The sequence below is a fragment of the Manduca sexta genome, chromosome 24 (assembly GCF_014839805.1).
Source record: "Manduca sexta isolate Smith_Timp_Sample1 chromosome 24, JHU_Msex_v1.0, whole genome shotgun sequence".
NCBI classification, from domain to species: Eukaryota; Metazoa; Arthropoda; class Insecta; order Lepidoptera; family Sphingidae; genus Manduca; species Manduca sexta.
In genome coordinates, this window is record NC_051138.1 from 5,870,697 (window position 1) to 5,894,616 (window position 23,920).

General features: G+C 34.1%; 2 protein-coding genes across 3 annotated transcripts; one reads left to right on the plus strand and one right to left on the minus strand.

The window, feature by feature from the left end:
* Positions 1-52: 52 nt before the first annotated feature.
* Positions 53-12,367, minus strand: LOC115440426 (non-lysosomal glucosylceramidase). Of its 2 annotated transcripts, none has more exons than XM_037442198.1 (15): positions 12,031-12,367; positions 11,821-11,909; positions 11,505-11,685; positions 10,112-10,274; positions 7,002-7,128; positions 4,645-4,932; positions 4,283-4,406; positions 4,073-4,198; positions 3,884-3,994; positions 3,537-3,651; positions 3,047-3,176; positions 2,302-2,887; positions 1,929-2,144; positions 1,531-1,760; positions 53-1,225 (listed from the first exon to the last, which is right to left on the minus strand). In XM_037442198.1, the coding sequence occupies exons 1-15, from the start codon at positions 12,192-12,194 to the stop codon at positions 981-983; spliced, it is 2,895 nt and encodes a 964-aa protein (XP_037298095.1). In that variant the 5' UTR covers positions 12,195-12,367; the 3' UTR covers positions 53-980. The 2 variants fall into 2 exon arrangements, with proteins under 2 accessions (XP_037298095.1, XP_037298094.1); XM_037442197.1 differs by having other exon boundaries at positions 4,645-4,941.
* Positions 12,368-13,219: 852 nt separating this feature from the next.
* LOC115440455 (39S ribosomal protein L46, mitochondrial) lies at positions 13,220-17,204 on the plus strand. The gene is made up of 6 exons (XM_030164771.2): positions 13,220-13,464; positions 13,551-13,722; positions 14,000-14,133; positions 14,548-14,690; positions 16,265-16,390; positions 17,003-17,204. The coding sequence occupies exons 1-6, from the start codon at positions 13,407-13,409 to the stop codon at positions 17,144-17,146; spliced, it is 777 nt and encodes a 258-aa protein (XP_030020631.1). The 5' UTR covers positions 13,220-13,406; the 3' UTR covers positions 17,147-17,204.
* The last annotated feature ends 6,716 nt before the right edge of the window (positions 17,205-23,920 follow it).

Consider the following 23,920-nt stretch of genomic DNA (forward strand, 5'->3'; position numbering starts at 1 on the left):
TAAATGAGAATTTTATGCACGTACCATATTGGTGTTAAAAAAAATACCACAGTGAAATTTTCAATATGTATTTGGCATCCGTTTGTTGATGGCAAACTAAATAAAAAATATTTTGACAAATAAGTAACATTAGTCATGTTCAATTTAAAAATAAATAAATCGCTCAACATTCCATGACAATATTTAACATCATTGAATATGGTTAATGTATATAAGCGTAATTAACTAACAATTTAAATTAAAAACATAAAATGAATACTTTAGTTGCAATTTCATTGGTATAACAATTTAGTGTCTAATTACAAAATAAATGCGATATAGCGTAAACATCACATTTCCACCATTAACGTTGAAATATCACAATATTAGTAAATTACTTACATGTTAAACTTGTGACAAAAGTTACAAAATTATTGCATCTATGCTCTCGGATTCCGAAATCCGAAATTCATCATAACTTACACGTTGCAATAAACATACAACATTCCAATATCGTCGCACTATACAGGCAAACTTGTACTAGTTCCCTCTGAGGCATTTTATTATATAAAATGTAACATTTCGTAATGAAAAATAATTCATCTAAAAATTCATTGGTAACTGGATAATAAATATAAGTGGGGGCCTGACACCGGCCGCACACAACGTACGATATCTCACAAGTTAAATATAGTTCTGTGTACGTAAACTGGCGAAACGAGTCGGTTGGGGGGCAGTGGCACATACAGTTAATTGGATGGATTTGTTGTCTCCATTATTTATAGCAGTCGTTATCAATGGCGCCGCATGAATATACAGCTGACCCCGCGTACGAGAGAGACACGGAAGCAGTCAGTCAACCACTTCAAGTTGTCACGGCACACAAAACTGACCCGTTTCACTTTGACCTGCAGGCACCCCAAAACGAGCTAATATCATCTACCTCGTTGTAATATCGCTATTTGTATATTAGCTCGCACTAAGGTGTACCGCAGACGGCACTATAAGACGCCGTGGCGCGGCGGCTGTCCGTTGCGTGCGGGCGCGTGCGCGTGCGCGAGGCGGGGCGGCGGCGGGCGCGCCAGCAGCGCCTGGTGCATGCCCCACACGGCCAGCGGCCGCATGTAGCCGATGGAGCGGTGGTTGCCGTTCTCGTACAGCGCCTCGGGCGTCTCGAACGCGAGCCCCATCTGTATCAGCGTGTTGTACATACCGCCGGCCGTGGTGAACGCTTCCTCGTGCATTCCTGTATATAAAAAATAAACTTATATTGACCACAAAATTTAATACTAAATTTTCCAAACTTACTATTGAAATGTATATAAAGCACTTTAATATTATATACCGGTGAATATAAAAAGAAAAATCACAATTTAATTTTTAATGCAGTTTTAAATATGAAACAAATGGGAATTGTAAACGTTTCGTACTGTCTTTTCCCACATCTCTGGATTTTGACCACCGAAACAAAAGTTTAGTTTAGACCCAATTTTTAACAGAAACACATCCCCTATTTCATTTAACGACTAAATACACAGAATAAAATGTTACCTTCAAATATCATGAGCGACGCGAGGCCATACGTGACGCCGGTCCACATCTCCTCACTCTGTAGCGCCGTGGTGTCGATGTGTCCTCTGGGCCCGGTCACGAAGCCGTTCACGGCTCCCATGCGGCCGCCTTTGAACTGCAGTACGTTGTTTTCGTACACCGTCTTCAATGCCTTGCGGACGTGGGCTTCGGGGAATAGTTGGTCTGTAAGTCCTGACGCACGAAGGAACCTGGCAATAACATAAAAATATTTTATTATCATTCTTAAGTTATGTCCGCTTTGTAACTGTGGTACACATACATCATTTTTTTATACTATGGATTTTGTCTGATAATTTTATGTTATTCTGCGAATAGTCTAGAATGTTATAGGTAGATTAAAATAATGCAATAATTACCATTGTCCAGCGAGTTGATCCGCCATAACCACGTTTTCGTTAGCGGGTAGTGTATCGAACCGGTAGTATGAGCCGGTCCACAGTTTCTCCTCGAACGAGCTACGTGCTTTTTCCAGTAGCTTGGTGAACTCCTTCTCATCCTCTTCGTGTCCCAGCAGCCGCGCCATCGTGCGCACCGCGTTCACTGCCGCCACCCACAGTCCGCCACAGTATGCACTACAAAATTAAGCACAAATTTTTGTTATAAAAACATATCAAATATGCATTACTCAAAGATAAATATAATAAGGTTTTTTAACCAATCAATATATCAATATATTTCGAGTTCAGTCGAATTTTATTTTAGAACTTTATAGCAGAAGTCGATAGTCACCTAGGTCCGGTCATGACCCACGCGTCGAACGTCTGGTCGGGGAAGCCGCCGTTCTCGATGAGCCCGTCGCCGTCGCGGTCCCAGGCGAGGCCGCGGCGCAGCAGCGCGGCGGCGGCGCCGTACATGTCCGCCAGGTACCGCGACGCGTCCCACACGCGCGCCGGCGCCGCACGCGTCTCCGCAGCCGGAGTCTCTGTCGGCGCCTCCTCCCTGTACAGGAGGCCCAGAATGTCGCCCACCGCGGGAGCCGCAGGAGCGGCGGGTGCGAGCGGTGCGGCGGCGGGAGCGGGCGGTGCGGCGGCGGGTGCGAGCGGTGCGGCGGCGGGAGGGGCGGCGTCGCGCGCGGGAGTGTGCTCGGCGGAGCGGTCGTGCTGGCCGGTGGCGCGCATGTAGAGGTCGTCGTCGCCGTCGCGCAGGTCGTCGATGTAGGCCATGGTGCGGTACCTGTCGTCGCTGAAGGGCGCGGCGTGTCCGCGCAGCACGCGGTGGTCGCGCATCACTTGCAGGATGAACTTCACGTTCAGGTCCTTCCAGTCGCTCACGTCGTGGATGTTGTACGCGTTGATGTGACCGAACGGCAAGTCCTCTGCATAATTCACAAAATGCAATTTAAGTAATAAGTATAATATTGGTTTAAATTTTGCTTCGTCTACTCAGTTTCTCCATTTAAACATCTCAAAATATTACCTAGAAGTATTAAAAAAATTCTTATCTCTTTTCAGACTCCGATAAGTAAATCTCATACCTGGATCACCAAGGTCGTGCGGAATAGAATCTTTGATTTTATATTTGACCGATTTTCCGTCGTACAACGACTGTCTATATTTGTCAGTCTCCATGGCGATGGTATCGCGGAACATGTATTGTAAAACTACCTGAAATAAGGAAAATTAATAAAAATCACCAAGTGCAACTGCATTGCTTGTTTACAATGTACGATGCAGTCAGGCTATAGCCTTTTTTATTCAGATGTGCGTGCTGAAAACGTGTATTTCAAAAACGAGCGTTCACGACGCGTACAAAACACCTCGTTTGCATAAGGCCTAACATTGGCAATTAGTACAATCATCACATTTTCATGTAGGATTAAAACAAAACAATTTCGGTGATAATTACTATTTACAGAAGTCTCAGACATACATACAGGTCGAATACATGACCTTCTTTTTAAAGTCTATTAAAATTATAGTATGAATCAACGGACTTGCAAAAAAATAAACAAAGTAGCGTCTCACTTGCAAATTAGGCCACAGCTGCGATAAAGCGAAAGAGGCATAAAAATGGACATCGTACGTGTTGTACATTCTGTATTCATGACCCTCTAGATATCCGAACAGACCGAATTCATGTCTGAAACAAATAACACAGGTGAGATTTTTTTACAGGATCTTGTTCGTGCCAACTACCGAAACCGATTTTAGACATATTTAAAAACATATTTATATATCTACATAATGAAATAAGTAACTAATTGTTAAAACACAAAATTACATTACTAAATGATCGTCAGCAGAGCAGTTTACGAAGAAAAAAAATTATTACTTATTTTAAAGAATAATTATAAAAACGAACTTTATATTACCTCGGATCGGTGTCTGGATACTCGTCGTGTACATCAAACCATATCGTCCCCCCATCGGCAATATAGTAAAGCTCGTTCAATAAGGCACTTTTTAACCAGTCTGGTATGTTGCTGCAATAATACAATGTTATAAACATTTAAAAATATTAAAAAAAGAAGTTTTGATACATTAGTTAAAGTGGCACTTACTTATTAGTCAGTATGGGATCTTGCCATTCCAATATTTGCTTTTCCCAATTTTTATAATTTCTAAGCGCGTAAGCGGCTATGCTGGCACCAGCTATTCCGTCACTACCAAAATATTTTGTATAAAATCTAAAAAAAGCAAACATTTAAGAACAAAAAATGAAGAAAAAATATTTAAAATAAATTCAATATGTAATGGCAATAATTTATTACCTTCTATGTATTTTTTTATCCTTCTTATATTTTATAATTGGCATATCCCATGCCAGGCATAGTTCAGTCGATCCCGTTCCACCTGGATCAAGTGAAATTACACTTGAAAGTGCTATAGAATCACCTACAAAAAAATAAATAATTTTATATTAAACAAAAATTTATTTTAATTAGACATGTTTTTTTTTCATGTTTGTTACAAGTGATCATGAGCCCCTCGCAATGCCCCTTGGGCGACGACATACACAGTTATTTTGAGCTCGCAAACTAGCGCACACTTGAATGTAGTAATTATTTTCGTCGTTTATAGTTACAAGTCGCTATTGACGATTACGGAAATAATTAGTACGTTTTATACTTACATTTATACAGCTTTTTCTGTTTTTCCTTTTCTTCCTTTTTCTTGCTATCTTTGTCTGGCACTTTTGGCGGAGGCGGCGTGAGGCTGGGATCAGGCGATAGTTTACCGTTTTTCTTGAGGCACTCCCATACATAATTGGACGTCTTCGATGCATTCCATAGACAATAAGCTTCGTGGATTGTTTCATTCTGCTGTTTCATTTTGGCTATGGTAAACGTGCATGGTGTCTCGGCTATTTTCTGCTCCAATGTTACACCACAGGTAAAGTCTTCAGAATATCTTTCTAAATCTAATTTTGCTGAAATATAAATTAATAAAAAAAACTATCTGCTCTAAAATGATTATGTAATTATTAAATAATTTTGCTATACACTTGGATGTCAATTTATACTTTAAGTTGTTGAAAGCGAATCCGATTATTGTGTTATTTGGATATATATTATTAAATCTAAATTTGTGTATAAATAGTTTTATCATTCAGATATTAGGAGGTACAATCGTTTACAGGCAAAAATAATTACAATCGTCGCGTACATCAACAAAAATTTTATATGTGTACGATATATTATAGCTACTTTAGATCGATCAGGATATTTCCTGATCGATCTAAAGTACGTAACGTCGCTGATAAAGATAGACATTGCCTATGAAGCCATCGTGTACTGTAATGAACTCTAATCCGATTACAAAATGAAACAGTTAAAGTGCGATTGTTTATTAAATGATACAATTTATTCGCTCATACATTGTACGTCGTTGATATAATATGACATAAGATTATGCCTACGTTTCGTAGTGGGTAGCTGGAAGATGGATTAAAACGCAATTCACCATTTTTTTATATTCTATATTTTAGTACGGGGATTCCCAAAGTAGTTTTTCACCACGTTATCCTGCTGTTTTAAACTAGAAATTCCCTTGCCCCCTTCTCTTCAATTCAAATAAAAGGATGCCAGGGGATGACCAAGTATCCGACATACTATTATTAAAAAAAATGTTTATTTGTTACGCATTCACGCCATTATTAACCAATCCAGTGATCATGAAATATTGCATAAACGTTGTCATGAGTACAGAAGGACATTGTACGTTTTAACCAAAAAAAAGTATTGCTCTTGAGGGATAGAAATTGACTGACAAAATCTACATTGCCGTCCACTTTACATGATCTCACGCCTGAGAAGGGGGTTGCCTCTCCAGTTTTAAAATTCCCCCCAATGCTCTATTAGGATAAAATCGCTATATTGAATACACATTTTAAGCGTGGGCAAGTACATATATTTCTTAATTTTTTGATAAATGATCAACGATTCAAACTCAAAACATGAGTAAGTCATAAAAAATGTATGTTACGTAAAAAAATCTAATCAACCTAATAAATTACACGATAGATCAAATCCTATTTGTTTTAAATTCCTTGATAGTCACTAGCGGACTGGATTAATTTAATATAAGATTGATACATTAGATAAAAAACAGGTGTAGTTTATCACACAAATTAGGACTCAGTATATCGTATTACGACTGATATTACATTTTTTATAAAAATTGCTTTTTTAATCTCTATTGGTTGAGAAGCAGGATACTTGGACTATGAACAGGTGACGTTCTCTGTTCGCTTCATACCTAGGGTAACTAAAAATTGTGTGAGTGTTTCGATTTCCAAAACACAAATGAGTTGCTAGGTATTGTAGTTATGTTCGATATGGCGATAAATTTAGAATTGTTATTTCACATTTTTTTTTTATATATATTAGATTTTACACAACAAAAGAAATAGGAACTGGGAAATAAAACAGCAACCTAAATGGAAAAGACGCTCGTGATACTAATTGCATGGTACACTGACGGTCACACTATTTGTACTATTGGAATATGTTATAGGAAGCTTTTGCAACAATGATATTTCCAATGACTATGACATCAAATTTAGATACATTTCGCCAAATCATCGTTGTATCGGAATCACTTGATAAAGCAACAATCCTTAATATACCTGATGATAAGTTAATTAAACTACAGATAGTATCGAATGACGAGAGATTACACATCGCCACTGTCACAATTATTCCAAAAAAGGTAAAACAAATTTCCCAAATAAGATAAATATCGCGATTATTACTCTGGACTAGCTTTTGCTCGCGGCTTTGCCCGTGCGAAAGTTTTTCCGGAAAAAAATACCGCAATATATATTTTGCCAGGATAAAAATTGCCTACGCCTTTCCTGGGGTCTAAAACTATTTGCATACCAAATTTCATCAAAATTAGTTCGGTACTTTTTGAGTTTACGGCATACAGACAGATATGGCGGGGAACTATGTTTTATAATTTGTAAGAATGAAAATTATAGCCACTTACCAATGGACTTCTTTTTGTTGGACCCTCCAAGCACCTCAGTCCATGTGAGTGTAATGCTCACATCTCTATGTTCGTTGCTTATGTTTTTAGCTGTAAATACAAATACAGCACAAGGCAAACTGCTATCCTGAAAAACAATTACACATCTATATATATAAAAATCAATTGCTGTTCGTTAGTCTCGCTAAAACTCGAGAACGGCTGAACCGATTTGGCTAATTTTGGTTTTGAATTATTTGTGGAAGTCCAGGGATGGATTAAACGGTGACGAACATAAATAATAAATAACGGAAAATACTAAAAACGACAATATAAGTTTTCAATACAAAATGTTCCTACCTGTCAAATATTTCATGTCTTTTCTCTTTTTAGAAATAAAGAACTGTAACATATATATAGATGTATTCAGAAATAAGTCTGTTTCATAGTTGTATTATGAGGTCCGATTTCTTTGGTTTATTTTGTTCAAATACAAAACATTTCAGAAATAAATAAAGTGTAAAAGTGTCAGTGGGTTCTTAAAAATAGAAAATAAATAAATAAATTTCAAGACTATTATTAAAATCTATCATCAATTTGTCAGTGCGTGAGAACTTTATTTATTGTTATTGTCGCAAAATGCCACGGAGATGACTTAGATCGTCGAAGTCAATCAAATGTGCGACGAGCTACTTCACGTGCAAACCGTTCTCTCGAATAGCGAGAGACAGATAATGATAACGTACGTATTGGTATGGCAAAATTGCGTTCCACAATGAATAATAATAATAAATGTATGTAGGTGATACGAAGTTCACCGGGTCATCTAGTTTGTTATAATAAAATATTTGTAAATAACAAGAAGACACAGTTTATATTACACATTTTCATATTGCTTTGTACACCATGATATAGTAAAGTAAAAGAAATCGTAAAACAACAATGGAACAATAATTAATTTCTTTAAAAACCCCAGTATATCATTAAACAGGTAAAATATGGATCACCTGTAGGCGGTAGTCACGACTCTACTTATATTTGCAACATAAATGGCTCATCTGGGTCGTTAAACTAACTTTACATTGTTACTATATTACGAGATGTATTGACTACATTTTATCACAATAACCATCTATAATTGAGCTACACAGTGCACCATAACTTGAGAGCAATAGATTAAAGATGTAATGTCGGACAATATTGCTGGCCATGGCCTGCTACATATTGCCATAAAATGCATTTATAGCACACAAGTGACACGCGTGTAGCATTTAATTGTATGCTATAAATTTAGTTTGCTTGTAGTGGGATAAATCTATATTTTACTAGCTTTTGCTCGCGGCTTCGCCCGCGTGAAGGTGTTTTCCAGGATAAAATTCCACTGTTTGATAAAAGTCTTGCTACATATTTTCCCGGTACTTATAGGTTCAAACTAATTTTATCCCCAATCTATAATTTCATTCAATCAGTCGAAAATCTAAGAACATTTATACAAACTTTCATCCCCTATTTTATCCCCTTAAGGGTAGAATTTATCAAAATCCTTTCTTAGGGGATGCCTACGTCATAGTAGCTTTATGCATGTAAAGTCTTAGCCCGATCCGTCCAATGGTTTGGGCTGTTCCTTGATATATCACTGTCAGTCACCTTTGAGTTATATATTATATTAACAACTGAAATTAGCTAAAATTGAGTTTCTCGAAGCCGACCACTATTTATGTACTATGTATTTTGAGACTATGCAATTTTGTCGCGTTCGCGATTCACTTTCACTTTTGTTGAGTTTCAGAACGCGATATTAGATCCTCCAACGCGCACGCGAATTTGAACTTTATGCAGCGGTAATAAATTACAAATTGACTCTCCATTTTATTTAGAAAACGTTTGTATAGGAAATAGAAAAATGCTGTTTTGAGGATTTCCCCGGCAATTATTCGAATTTTTCTCACCTTTTAAACCTTCCCTAGACCTCCACGAATAATTCAAGACCAAGATAAGATAAATCCGTTCAGCCATTCTCGAGTTTTAGCGAGACTAACGAACAGCAATTCATTTTTATATATATAGATATTAGCCCGAGTAACGTCCACCCTACAAAAGGTGTTACAATCCGCCATAGTGGCCCATGTAAGTATGTCGCGTTCAACGATCAGCCTGTGTATATCCGATTCTAACAGGCCGGCATAATTGTTTCGACTGCCAAGGGTTATCTCTCGTCAGTCGACATTCTATTGAACCCCACTCCACTTACCATCGGATGCAGTGGAGTGGTAATGGGCATGCTCATATTAAAAAAAATAATTACATATACACATGCTTAGAAATACTTTGCTTTCGCCATTATCTACCACAGCTCGTAGCCAATATGCTTTTTTTACTATCGTTAAGGCCAATAGACAACCGAAAAAAAGAAGACATCTTGGCTACTGCTCCGGATAACTTTTAGAAAATGAACAGAATCATTTTAATAAATGTACAATCACTTTGGTATTTGAGTTACCAGATTAGCATACGATTTAGGTAAAAAAAAATCATGTGTATCCAAAGAATAGACGATACGATACGACTATGTATGATAGTGGATTTACTTATGGCAATCCGTAAGTTACTAGAATTATTCCTCTTAACCATTAATCAGTGACAATTACCCAACTTTTTTAAATGCAAGCTCATTGTATTTCTACATTTGCATGCTTGTAATCTGTGCAAAAAGTGCAAAGTGCAATCCAGGAGCTAAATAGTTAGTTGAGACCAGAAATTCTACAAAAAAAATGCTTTGATATTCAAATAACTTACTAATTTCTTATCACCCTTCCCTTACCTATTACTTTGTTGCCTTTATCTACCTTTTGAAGGGACAGTTCTGAGTATATATGAACTATGAATTAAAATATAAATAAGACATCAGACTATTAACAAATATTTCGCTGAATAACTTAATATGACTATGAACTATAAGTAATGAATACACCTTAATAAATGGTTGTCACATCATATTTATCTGTACTCAGCAAGTATCTAAATTCAGGGTAAGATTCTTCTAATAGCCAGCAAAAAAAATAACACCCAATATACAAAGTATGAACTGAGGATTGTTTAATTTATATCCTTACATTTATAATCATATTTACCTTATAATTATGAGGTATGACAGGCGAAATTTGGCGACACACTAGCTTAACACCATATTTAGACAAATCATAAGTTGTCCATGCTCTAGGGTACAAGGCTGTGTATTCACAATCAGCACCATTCAGGTTCCATTCCCAGGCCGCTGGTGCTTTTTTTGGTTTGCTTAAAAAGAATACTAATATCACATTTGTCCATTATAAATAAGACAAATCTTATTTTAACCATAAATAGGGTGTCAAATGTATTTTTCCATAATTTTACAACATACATTTAGTAATGAAAAAAATGTGGTCCTATATCTAATAGTCATTGATACTATATCAATTGAAACAAAAATCAGTTCTAATAAAAATCTTAATGATGCTGTTTACAAATTTTTATCTAATATATTCACAATTGTCTTTTTTAGTTGAGTAATTTTACTAGATTATTCATTTTTGCAAAAAACAATAAACAATGATGAGTAAAATTCGAAATCCTACAGAAAAGTCATATATAAATAGACTACATGAATCTGGTTGATCAAGTGCCAAAAACACATGTATTTTTTTATGTAGTTACACAAATAGGAACTTAAGTGAGCAATCATGTGTCGATAAGATAAATATAAATATTAGCAGCACCAACATTGTACAAACATTAATATTGTCAAGTTGCCAACAGATAAGGTTGATAAAATGGAATAATTATGAGTTGTATAAAATCAATGACTATGTGGACTTGGACCATTTTTTGATATATAACAGTGCAACAACTTTTTAACGTGCATATTACCATGTTAAAAAAATACCCATAGTTTAGGTACAAAGTAACAAAGTAACAGCAACATAAATATTCAATATCAGCCCTGTATTATATACTGTCCAACTGTTGCGCACGGGCCTCCTCTACTACTGAGAGGGATTAGGCCTTAGTCCACCACGCTGGCCTAGTGCGGATTGGTAGACTTCACACACCCTCGAAATTCCTATAAGAGACTTTCTCAGGTATGCAGGTGTCCTCACTATGTTTTCCCTCACCGTTAAAGCATGCGATAATTCACACTTAATTTTAGAATAGACAGAGGTGTGTGCCTTTAGGTTTTGAACCTGCGGACATTTCTCTCGGTAGTCTGTTCCACAACCAACTAGGCTATCACTGCATTTGACTAAAAACATCAATATTTATTGTTACACAAATATAATATTTTGTCATAAAAAATCTGTCCAAAGTGCAATAGTCTTTGATTTTATATGTATAACCAATAATGTTTTAAAGCAAACTTTTAGGAATAAAATTAAAGTTTTTAAGATTAAATGGTATTAAATATCAACCCCACCACCAGAAATACTTCCCACATATCTGACACCAAGCAACACTAGATATAAATAAATAATTAAGGGATATATTTACCTATAAGTTGACAAGACAGACTGAAAAATAGTTTCCTTTTTCTCATTTCTGATGTTGACAATAAATTGACACTCAGGTATGGTGAGATACTCATATATGCCAGGGTAGAGTTGCAGACGGCAAAATTCCCCTTTAAAACCTCTGCCTATAGTGCCTCCCCCAATACCACCAATTGGACAACCTGAAATAAATGAATGAGTACACATCTGATACTTACTAGTTCCATAAAATGTGACAGCAAATAATTTTTAACATACTTTTGTTCCTTTTTAGATTTTTTTGAGTTGAGAATAAATATTTATTTTTTAATACTTACCATACATTCGTTGTGCAGAAATCATATTGACATAATCCATTATTGGACGCTTCTTATTAATTCTTTTGCCCAAATAATACTTGACGTATCTGTAGTATAAAGTTTCAATAAAAATATTATAAAAAATATTGCATATTTCATTTAGCATGATATTGTATAAGTGAATTTTTTTGGAATATAATATAAGGTTGTTGCATTTGTATTATTTACCTTGCAGTCAAGGGCATCATGTCAAATATTTGTTTCGGTCGCGGTATAATGTGTTGTTTACTTCGCAGCGGGAATTCATGATTCAGGGCAAGCTTTAACCCAAATTTCGGCGGTTCATCAAGTTCTATATGAGTAGCTTGGTCTCCAATCGTCTCCATCTCCATTACGTAAATAAATTTCTTTAATTTAAGATTACACTCACAGGTTTAAACAATTGAAAATTTTATTCAATACTAAATTATCCCATTATAATTATATCAGCTTTAATTTATTTTTACTAATCACAGACAGACACAGGCTTCGGGCTGGATATCTGACAAATGTCTTATGTCATTCATATTTGGCAGTTAGTGAGTGTATCTAAACCCAGATTAATTTTGTGATATCGATACTTCGTATAAACGATATAGGCAAATAAATAAATTGAATTAAATATCGATTTTTATACAATGACGTTTTACAAATAGACGCGTCATACACTAACAAAATTGCACGTAAAACAGCGCAGTATTTACTATAATCACAGCCCTAGCGGCTCGCATTGATACGGCCGGGCCTGAGTGTGCCCGAATGGACCCGAGCGTCGACCGCCCCGTCGCCATGACAGTCGAATGAAATGCATTATCAGTTAAAAAATAAGTTAAATAGTGTATACTTATTATTTACGTATGGAATGAAACGTTTTTTTCATTCACAGTTGGAGTATAATTTGTATATCGTCTAAAAACACAGGAAGGCATTTTATTTATAAAAATACAAAAAAGTTAGTAAGCCGGCTAGCCATGACAGTGGTTGGAAGTTGACTAAGTGAATGTCGGGCAATTACCTTGTTTTCGTCTTGCCAGTATTGAGCTCGGACAACGTATCTATGTAATAAAAACATCTTAGATTTTATATGATTTTTTTTCAATATTACATGTTCTTCAAGAAAACAGGCAATATGTTATAACTAATAATATTATAATCATTGTAATTTATGATTCGTTTTTCAAAAACTTTGTATAACCACGGCACAGTATTAAAAAACGAAACAAAATGTTTCATAGATACGTTGCGTCGCTTAAGGATTAGTTATACAACCAGTAACATAAATCGATATTCAATAATGTAACGCACCACCACGTCTCCATATTATTGTAGTCAAACTAAGAACTTTTAAGTAAACTACATTTTAAATTGTCCATATCGGTTAGGTTAGGTAAGAACAATATTATGCAACATCGATAATTTATCATAATCGAATATATTCGCCCAACACTAAATTTCATTTATTTTTATTGCAATAAGCAATTTGCAAATTTGAATTGGAAAGCAGAAATCAATTATTATATCCGTAATTTAAAAATTGTGAAGCTTTTATCATACGTTTCCTTAAAATGCTGATAAAAAAGTTGTTAAGTAGAGAAATTATTTGTCATAAAGTATTTATAAGAGGTATGTAATTATATATTTTTTGGTTATGTTGTTAATTTTTGTAGTGAATTTATAACTAAAAAGTTGTTTTAAATATGTTATTTTAGCATTAAGCGCTAAACCATCTTGGGATATAGTGACTGGTGTTTGTGTCGAACGCTTACCCGTGGTTACTCCTCCATTGAATGAAATTCAAAAGAAATACAAGGATATGCTATACAAAATAGAAATTGAAAAAAGCCTAAAATCGGATCATGAACTAAGACATGAAAATGACAAGTGAGTGAAATCTTGTAATAATATTAATCTAATTTTAAATACATGAATAAAAGTAACATTACATTTATGCCTATCAAAGCTTTAACATTATATTTATGTCCTACCAAGGCTGGCCTATAAATATAGTTAAAATTATATTTAGTGTAACATAAATTAAAAAAATGATATTATTTAAAACTTAAAGCATTTGCAAATATCACATGGTAGACATACTGCAAATAATGGAGCAATTAAAATAGTAATTAAATATTAACATACACATTTATTGTAATTCCAGAGTGCAAGCAGAACTCCTTAAAAATGAATCGGCTGATATAGACTTTGATGCAGTGAGTAAAATAACAGCGCAAGACTTTGAGGATGCTTGTAACGAAGAATATACTCAATTTAAATTTGCTAGCATTGAAACTGGTTAGTATTACCTATTCTTTATATTTTGTTAGAACTCACTTTAGCTACTCCACTCTTAGTTACTATTCATGGTCACTTACTAATCAGATATAAAACCAGAACATTTATAAAGTCTAGGTCAATTATTCAACAGATAGTTTACATGCAATGTGGCCTTGAATTACTGCAAAAAAATGTTTACTTTGCACAAAAATTTCATATTTCTCATCGGTTTACATTAATTGCACACATTTTTTATATCAATCATCACATACCAAATTCCAGTAAACTACTGACCTGAACGAATTAAGAGCTTACATAAGAGTATTTGAAAATATTTCTTCACCGTAAGATCATTCATCGATATTGAAATGTAACACAGGAGCACCGGTTATCAATCTTTACAGTTTAAAATAATTTTAAACAATATTCCAGATGCTGACAGAAAAGGCGATAAAACATCCATTGAGAGATGTTTACAGAGGCATTTAGTGCTGGTAACACAGTTGAAACTTGGCAAAGATTTGAAAGAGTTATTACCGCAAGGACCATGGAAGGAAGGGGAGACACTGAGACAGGTAGTTTTCTACATTCTCATAGAACACTGTGCAATATTTGTACAAAATAACGTTATATTGTGTTGGTAATACATGTAATAGAATATTAATTATGTAAAGTTATATAGTATTTTTTATTTTATCCAACTTTAATGAAGGGAAGAGGTTCTCAATTTGACATATGGGGCATTCCACGTGAAGCGGGCACGAAAAAAAACTCGATGTCTCAGATTTTCGTAATATTTGATTATGTTATACCTGTATATGTCCTCGATCCAGATACAAAATATTATTAAAGTATAAAGCCTGGTTAGCGAGTAAAAGGACTTTAAAGTTTTGACTGGCCGGCTGGTATACGCCACTTCGAATCCAATTATCAAGCTTTTAAATGTTACAATAAAATAAATAAAGCAATGAAATAAATACTTCATTTAATGAGCTTTTTTATTGTATTTTTGGAAATTGAAAAATGATTTTTTTCTTTGAAAAAAATGTGTTTGAAAGTTTCAAACTTGAATTTCACAAAGTTGGCATATTTATATATTTTTTAATTTTTTTTCTAAAAATAGCTAGTATTGTATAGATAATCTCTGCGAAGTTTCTTAATGGGCTGAGAAGTAGTTTAGGAGCTAGACCGATTACAGTGCCGAAGCGCGGCGGTCGCCAGAAAGAGCGAAGTAGTAAAAACTTTCAATTAAACTAAATACTTTCGATCAGAGTATTTTATCATGTTTTGCATCGCTCTAACGATTAAATTACATCTGATTATAATATTAAAAAACCTATTTATATTACTGACGGTGTAATGAAGTATTTATTTCATTGCTTTATTTATTTTATTGTAACATTTAAAAACTTGATAATTGGATTCGAAGTGGCGTATACCAGCCGGCCAGTCAAAACTTCAAAGTCCTTTTACTCGCTAACCAGGCTTTATACTTTAAAAATATTTTGTGTCTGGATCGAGGACATATACAGGTATAACATAATCAAATATTACGAAAATCTGAGACATCGAGTTTTTTTTCGTGCCCGCTTCACGTGGAATGCCCCATATTATATTTTTGCTTTCCTGTGACTATTTAAGTTGTGTTTAGCATTTGATTTGGTTAAGTCTGCTTTTTACACATATATGTATATATTTTATTTATTTAAACATTTCCTTTTCAAACATAGGAAGAATTGTGAGAACTCAGCATGATAGTCGTACCACTTGCGCAACATAAATACGCCATCGAGAGCCTATTTCTTAGTCTATAATAAAAAAGCTGATAAAAACAATTTCCTAAAAAATTAAATCACCATAAAAATAAAAAAAAAAACCTATATATTGATTAACAATGTATTTAGTCTGTGACTAAATAAATTTCTAGCTAAGCTACATAAATATATGAAAAATATATATAAATATATAAAAAATATATATGTTTCATTTTAATTAGGCACAGACTCCAATATTGGTAACCAGTATATAGGTAATGTTAAATTATTTTTTGGTTTTAAAGGCAGTTAAAAGTTTTGATAAATAGTTTTTAAGAATAATCTAGAATTTGAAATAATAAATCATTGCTGATAAACAAAATATATATTTACAGACAGCTGAGAGGATAATAAAGGAAAAATGTGGACCAGAACTCCAGGTTCAGTTTTTGTCTAATGCACCATGTGGTTTTTACAAATACAAATACCCATCTGAAATAAATGGAAAAGTTGGCGCCAAAGTGAGTATGGTAAAAGTATCCAGCCAGCTTCAAATTTGGATGGCAAGATATTTCTTATAAAATAATAATAATAATATCAGCCGTGTATTATATACTTGCCCACTGCTGAGCACGGGCCTCCTCTACTACTGAGAGGGATTAGGCCTTAGTCCGCCACGCTGGCCTAGTGCGGATTGGTAGACTTCACACACCCTCGAAATTCCTATAGAGAACTTCTCAGGTATGCAGGTTTCCTCACGATGTTTTCCTTCACCGTTAAAGCAAGCGATAATTCACAAAGAATACACACTTAATTTATTAGAAAAATCAGAGGTGTGTGCCCTTGGGATTTGAACCTGCGGACATTCGTCTCGGCAGTCCGTTCCACAACCAACTAGGCTATCGCCGCTTCAAGATATTTCTTGCTATAATTAAAATACTAATGCTTAGTTTTCCGAAATATAGTGTAACTGCTATGTTAGTACTTTCGATGGTGTATTAATTTGCCAAATTTCATCGAAACAAAATCCACAATTAAAACATAAATTATTTCAAACATTGAGACATAAAAATTTTCACATTCAAAATATTAGCTTATGTATATAATTTAAATGATATTGATATTATTTTCAGGTATTTTTCTATTACGCTACTTACAAAGCCGGTAGTGCCAGTAAATCCAAAGTTAATTGGCTGACGAGGAAAGAACTTGAAGAAACATTACCAGAAAGGTATCGCAAGTCAGTGCAAGATTTCTTGATTGAAGAAACTTATTAGTAGCATCATTTAAATAGTCAGTATGTGTAGATAATATATTAAACTAAATTGCGTATAATTTTATTTTTTTCCCTTTTGCAATACTTAGTAATATATAAAAAAAATAAAGGTAGATAAAAAATACTTTATTATACTGCGTATCGTAACGCCATCTACCGTAAAATTTTGGGGAGTTACTCTACCCGTTAGATAGATGGCGAGGCTGTGTTCCAAAGAGCTAAACAGTGAAAATTTACTAAATATAACCCATAGCCATAGGTTCTTCCTTTACCTCTATATCCTTTACTCTCCAAGGAATTATTTCTGCCCCTCCTTTTAGATTTTTTGTTTTAAGATTATAATTCAGTATTAATATTTATAATTGCAGTTAAAAAACTTATTTTTCTATACAATTGGTTACACTTAAAAAAAGTTACCAAGATTTATTTTAAAATGAAGTTAACATAAAATTATTTAAAACATTAAAGTACCTCTTAAAATAAAATTAAAAGGAGCAATATGAGCCTATTCTTATGTAATGCTGTACCGTCGAGTTTATGTAGTAATCACGTTGACGATTTCGCCCAGTAGATGTCTCTGGATTGCTTGTTTGAAGTAATAAGTGTTATAAGTACATAGGTCCGTTTTATTTCTAAGGAAAATTTAAACTGTCTAAAATATTTATCCATTTAAAAGAAACGTCAAGAGTATTGCTAGAGTTTTTCATTCGAGGAATATTACTTTATGGGATATTATTTTTGAAATACCTACACATACTAATGCTCGTCTAGTGATAGTAAACAAGCTAATTTTGAGTCGTAATTGGCTCGCTATAAAAATAGTGATCAACTGGGTAACGTACACCTCATTAGCCACCGGGCATGTCTAGGCAAACTGACAGCAAGAATTCGTATCAGAATGTACATGCTATTAAAAATATGATTTTTTGTTATTCTAGTTCGTTATAGGGCCAGATCTATTACCTTGTTACATTTTCCTTTAACCCTCCCTACATTCGTGTCTTATGACATGCGCTCGAAGCCAGACGAGTGCTATCGGATGCGCCTGCGCATGCCTATCTTCTAAAATGCATCGACATGATATCTCTATCTACGTTTACAGATTCTTATAGATATTTAATTCTTATAATATATACGTGAATAGATACCTACAATTTGTGTTCATAGAATTTCTTTTTGCGTGCTAAAGAGGCAAATCCGATGTGATTAGGTACTTACGAACAAAATCAGTCGTCAAATGCAGTGCGCTTTGTGGAAACAAAGTTATTTAAATAATGTTATCATCCAAATATTAAATATAGTTAAGTCAGTGATGTGAGTACAGGGCAAAAGCACCATGCTAACAAGCTACTAAAAGTGTGTTATACCCTGGCATTGTTCAATATACTCAAACAGCATTTGATTAACAATAGAATGACCGTTTCTATGACCCTTATCAGAACACAATCACTGGGTTAGCGTATCAAATGCGCAGTTGGCAGATTTTTCATTAACTATAGTGAAAAGATTATTTAGCGCGAATCTCGCCCGGCTCGCTTCAGAGTAAACTGTTGAAATAGAAGTTTACTTAAACAATGAGCGTGATTTATGAGTAAACATTTTTGGGCGTCCTGCTCTTGATGTTATAAATCTACTCAATCTTGAAATCAACCTTATGAAGTAACTTACAAAAAATACTCTTCGGTTTTAGTAAATAAGAAATAATTTGCTCATTGTTTAGATAATGACGCAGTTTTATTGTCGATAGAGTTGAAATTGGTTTGCATGTGATTTATCGTTCGCTAAAGATGGAACATGTTAGCTCCACTTCCCAAGGCTCCCGGCCGTCTTTCTGTGCTCGTTTACAAACAACCGCGTGCTGTTTTTCGTTTGTGCGCTGGAATATAAAATAAATTTCCTTGAAAAGTGTGTAAATACGGTCATGTTGGTCCGCGCGTTACAATTTAGTTCGATGGATTCTTTTCAAATATAAGTACATAAGAGCTCCTATATTATGATTTCAATTCCTTATTCTGTGAATTTCATAGTTCCGTCGGGTGTAGATAATAATAAAGTTGGGATGGAGTTAATATTAACCTTTTATTATGAACGTTTCTTGAAGGGGCTAATATTGTTTTCGTAAAGAAGAGTTATACTTAATTCTTTGTGCTTCATTAAATTAGATTTAAAGCAAGCAAATGAGCAAGTGGGTATTTTAACACGTTTATGTAAGCGAATTTTGCGTTTATTGAGTTGCCGTATCTACCTCAAGAATGCCAATGAGAAACCACGCGATTCAAAACATTAAAATTGTTACAAAGATTAGGTTTTCTGTGAGCAGCTCTGTTGAATTTGTGCTACAAAAAAAATTATTAATAAATGATGCTAAGTTTAATACTGTTTTGGTGTCACTGCCTGTCTGTTTTTCTGTAAAGCATAGTAGACAAATTGTATTTCTAGGTACTTGACTTGAAAAAGTGTGACATTAACTTACAGAGAACGTTTTTGATAAACTACACTATACGACCGATTATTTAAAAGGTAAATAACAAATTAGGCACCTAATTATATAAGCACAAAAAAGTAACATTTAGGTTCTTTGAGCCTTTGAGATTTAAAATTCATTTTGCAATTGGAAAACATCATAAACGTAAAGTTTTGCGCAGAGGTATTGGTGCTCGTGGGTACATCATCACCACATTGTGTAGATTTGGATGAAAGGTATATAAGAAGGAAGACCTAGTCCTGGGCACAAGTCATGTCCTCAGTGGAATTCGTATTCCTAATCAGGGCCGTGAACAAAACCTTGATATTGCATATTATTTCCAAGAATTTAATATTTAGTGCACATGTTTACGTTTTTTTGTTATTTATTAATTTGAAACGCAATGTTGTAGTTATTTTTGGAAATTTTGTAAATCCCGAAACGGCATGACTCGGTAGGAAATTCCTTTATTTATTATTCGATATTGATTCATCCCACTCTGGGAAGCCATACCCATATCTGAAATAGATGTGGACATTCATTAAAATATTATACAAAACATTTATCTTCTTAAAAATAACACATTACAATAAATTACTCAAACCGTAGATGTTAAAAAAAAATTAAGTTACTAATAAAATAAAGATTAATATAAAGTTATTTTATTCTTACACTCCCTAATGCCACCACATCATTCTTTCATTCAGAAATACATTCACGCACACGCCAACTTCGCATTAAATTACAAGTTGACAAATAATCAGAAAAGTAAAACCGGGATTTTTGGTGAAAATATTAGTGCATGGATTACTTTTGGCACTATGTTAGCAGTAATTACTCTCCCTTACGGGTATGTGGTTTCATTTATTAACGCAATATCAAAATTACCCTGTATGAACTATCACGTGACAAAGGTCACACACGCCTTCGAAGACTATCGTAGGTATGTAATATAGGTGATGCTAGCCGCTATGACTCACTCCGTGAACCGCGTTTCGGGATCAATAAATATAAATTCAATTACTTTGTAAGCATCGCAGAGCGAAAATATTTACTGTTTGGATGGTTTTTATGGGGTTGCAACTGATTTAGTGTCGTTTTGTTAAGCCAGGATAAAATTAGTAACTATTGGTACATGTTTATTTGGTAAGCACATAAGAATACTATACTAAGAAAACTGAACTAATATTCATTGTATGTATAAAGTGTTGATGTTCCTGTGTATAATAAATAAATTCCATTTGCGAGTTGTTGGAGAAAACTGAAAGGATATATACAAATTTATTCCGTAACTACTCTATATAAATACTCTGATAGCATTGTTCAGATAAGCATAATATACAAATAAATTATAACGGATTACCGGAAAACCTGTTATTCGTAACCTATTAGCTTAGTAGGAAAAATATTAAGAAAAGAAATATACCGATACACTATTACATACGTAAACTTCAAAAGAAAAACTACAATTTGTTAGACTGCCTTTGTGAGTTAAATTGTATTCCGTTCGCGATGAAATAACTTTCACGTTTTGGCTTTGATTCTCGAGTTGGGCAAAGTGATATTAAGTTTTCCGACTCAATATTAGTTCAGAGTCTGGAATGAGTTCAATAAATTATATAATACTCTCACTCTTTATTACATAGAACGTAATATAGCTGGGGATATATGAGTGCGTTACGCCTCCCACCTCTGCCTACCTTTGAAAAGGAAAAAAGGCGTGATGCTCTGTAAATGTATTAGATGGCATAGGATTCCATATATTTCAGATATGTGAAAGAATGTTAAAATTCCAGAACCCACGCGATGTTTTGATTCTCTGGCTGTTTCTACAAATAATGCGCACCAGTAAGGCGTGGGCTTTTGTTTGAAATGTTACTGATGATGTTAAAGTAAACCAAAACTAGTGATTTTTAACTAATCTTTCTTGAGTATTTACATTAAATTATTATGGAAATAATTAATTTTAATTTTAGCACATTATTTTTGTTTATATTGTGATATAAAAGTAGGTTCTACGTTCTCGTAGGTTTCCTTTTAATTTTTATTTTTGTTTGCTCAGGCTATAAACAGGCGACGTCCAAAATTATATTTTCTAATGGGTGAATCACCATTGCCTTTTTGTTTAAGAAATCTTAAAATGTTACTATACTTTACATTGCATAAATTAGTGTAATTATTCATTTGTTCAACCATCGTTAAACTATAGACAAATAGATTTAAAAGGTCTCATTTTTAGAGAGACGTAAAAAATGTGTTACTATTAAGTTTAATTAATATGATTTGCCCAAAAATCTTTAATTTAATATTTCCATATTACTTGAATAGTTAAATAAATAACAAAGCTGTTTCCACATTAATTTGTCGGATATAAGGCGTGCTCGGCAGGGGGCGCGCGCGCGGTCCTGCACTATCTATAATTGATAAAATTCTCAACACACCACCCAATTTCTTCTCAGCATTCTATCTTTTAAAATATGAGAAAAAAACAAAAGGTCAACTTTTACATTAATATTAATTAAGCATTTTTATAGTTCTCACATTACTTACACTTATAAATGAAGTTATGACTACAGTTTTACATTTACGAATTTTAACTCAATCGTTTAATAAACTTATATTTGATGTGCAAGGTATCTTGTTTAGTAAATAATTATATATATGCGTGGGATGTTGAAATTGAAAAAGCGAACTTCTTCTGTACAATAATATAGTTATCTAATCATTACACATCTTATTAACCGATTTAAAAAAAGGAGGAGGTTATCAATTCGACGTGAATGTATTTTTTTTGTACGTTTGTTTTTGTATGGCACCGTCTCCAAAATTGGTATTCAATATATACCTGTTATGTGAAATAATTTTTTGGTTTTGAGTCGTTTTTGAAGGCGGTAAAATTTTTGTTAAAATTATTTTTATTTATCTCAGATGTCCGAGCCAGCAACTCAAACAGAATAAAACCTTTTAAGTTAACTATTCTCAAATATATACAATTCTAGTGATATATACCACTGGATCATTTTATAGTGTAAATGTATGTAACATAGGTAATACCGAAAAAGACGCATTTCATTAGTTAAACTAAATAATTAGCCACGGTTAAACCTGAAAAAGTGTCATCTTCAATATTCATACAACCTGACCCAAACTTAGATAAAACGGTTAATAGAAACTAAGTGGGCCATTGTTCTGATTTTAATGGACCACCGACCGATACGCGGCATTCTCGCAAAAACCCATCGGCATGTGAAAAAAGACGCTAAAAACGTAGCATTTCGCCATTCAGATAGGCAGCCGAGGAATTCGTCAAAGTGCTTTATCTCCGTCTTTCACAGTCCGATGGCGGTTGGTGTGTTAAATTGTCGCCGAGACAGACTTATCGGTGTCATTAAGTGGAACCCTTCGAGGTTAAACAATAACACAAACTTGTGACGTGTCTACGTTTCCTAGCAAAGGATAGATTAACTCAGTTCAATACACAAAGAATGTATTGTTATTAAAACATAGATTTATTCAAAAATATACGGTAAATGTCGCTTACATGGCCTCGTAAAGACGGCAGACGGCTTCACTTCTTGAAATCAAACAATACCATGTAAGATAAAGAAATTCTTATCACTAATGTACCGTTGAAGTTTCACAAAGTCTTTTAAAGAGAAATAATTGTACTTGTACGAATCCTGGGAACCTAGTCCTACCGTTTGCCGACAAATGAAGGATTTAAAAAACAATACCTTTCCACTAAAACAATAGGTGAAGCTAATCTCTATTTTAACACCGTTAATTATGTACTAAGCACGCATTCGATGATACTATGTTAATAAGATGTGTTGAAAATAAAATTTAATTACGTACGTACACAAAGCTTAATATACTTTTATGAAATGAAACAAATTATAACATAAATAATGTATATGAAGGCGATCTTGCAATACTTTTCGCGTATAAAAGGCTTTAGAGAATTCGCTTCACTTACTACGAGTCTACGAAGTACGTCTACGGCGTAGCATTGAGACGTATCTACTTATAATAATAACTCGAGCAATTATTTGGTTTCGTACGGCGCAAGTCCTGTATAGCCTGATAAAATGGTTTATATGTTTGCACGTACAAGTATTAACCAAACGTCATCTTGTCCACTTAACATCCATATATACACAAATTGGAGGTTCGCACGCAAGTACGACACGTATTTAAGAACGGTTATACATACAGATATATCCAGCTAAAGACCGGACTTATTACCAATCGCAATCAAAAACCAATCATGTCTTTATTACTTACATGGTGAACACGAGTTCGGTCGAGTCT

Excerpts from the sequence above, each read along its gene's own strand:
- LOC115440426 (XM_037442197.1), bottom strand. The coding sequence starts at position 12,194 with ATGGAGATGGAGACGATTGGAGACCAAGCTACTCATATAGAACTTGAT. Across the intron at positions 11,686-11,820 it reads TTCTGCACAACGAATGTATG|GTTGTCCAATTGGTGGTATT; the intron begins GTAAGTATTAAA and ends CATTTATTTCAG. Across the intron at positions 3,652-3,883 it reads TATCCAGACACCGATCCGAG|ACATGAATTCGGTCTGTTCG; the intron begins GTAATATAAAGT and ends TATTTGTTTCAG.
- LOC115440455 (XM_030164771.2), top strand. The coding sequence starts at position 13,407 with ATGCTGATAAAAAAGTTGTTAAGTAGAGAAATTATTTGTCATAAAGTA. Across the intron at positions 13,723-13,999 it reads CTAAGACATGAAAATGACAA|AGTGCAAGCAGAACTCCTTA; the intron begins GTGAGTGAAATC and ends TTGTAATTCCAG. Across the intron at positions 14,691-16,264 it reads AAGGGGAGACACTGAGACAG|ACAGCTGAGAGGATAATAAA; the intron begins GTAGTTTTCTAC and ends ATATATTTACAG.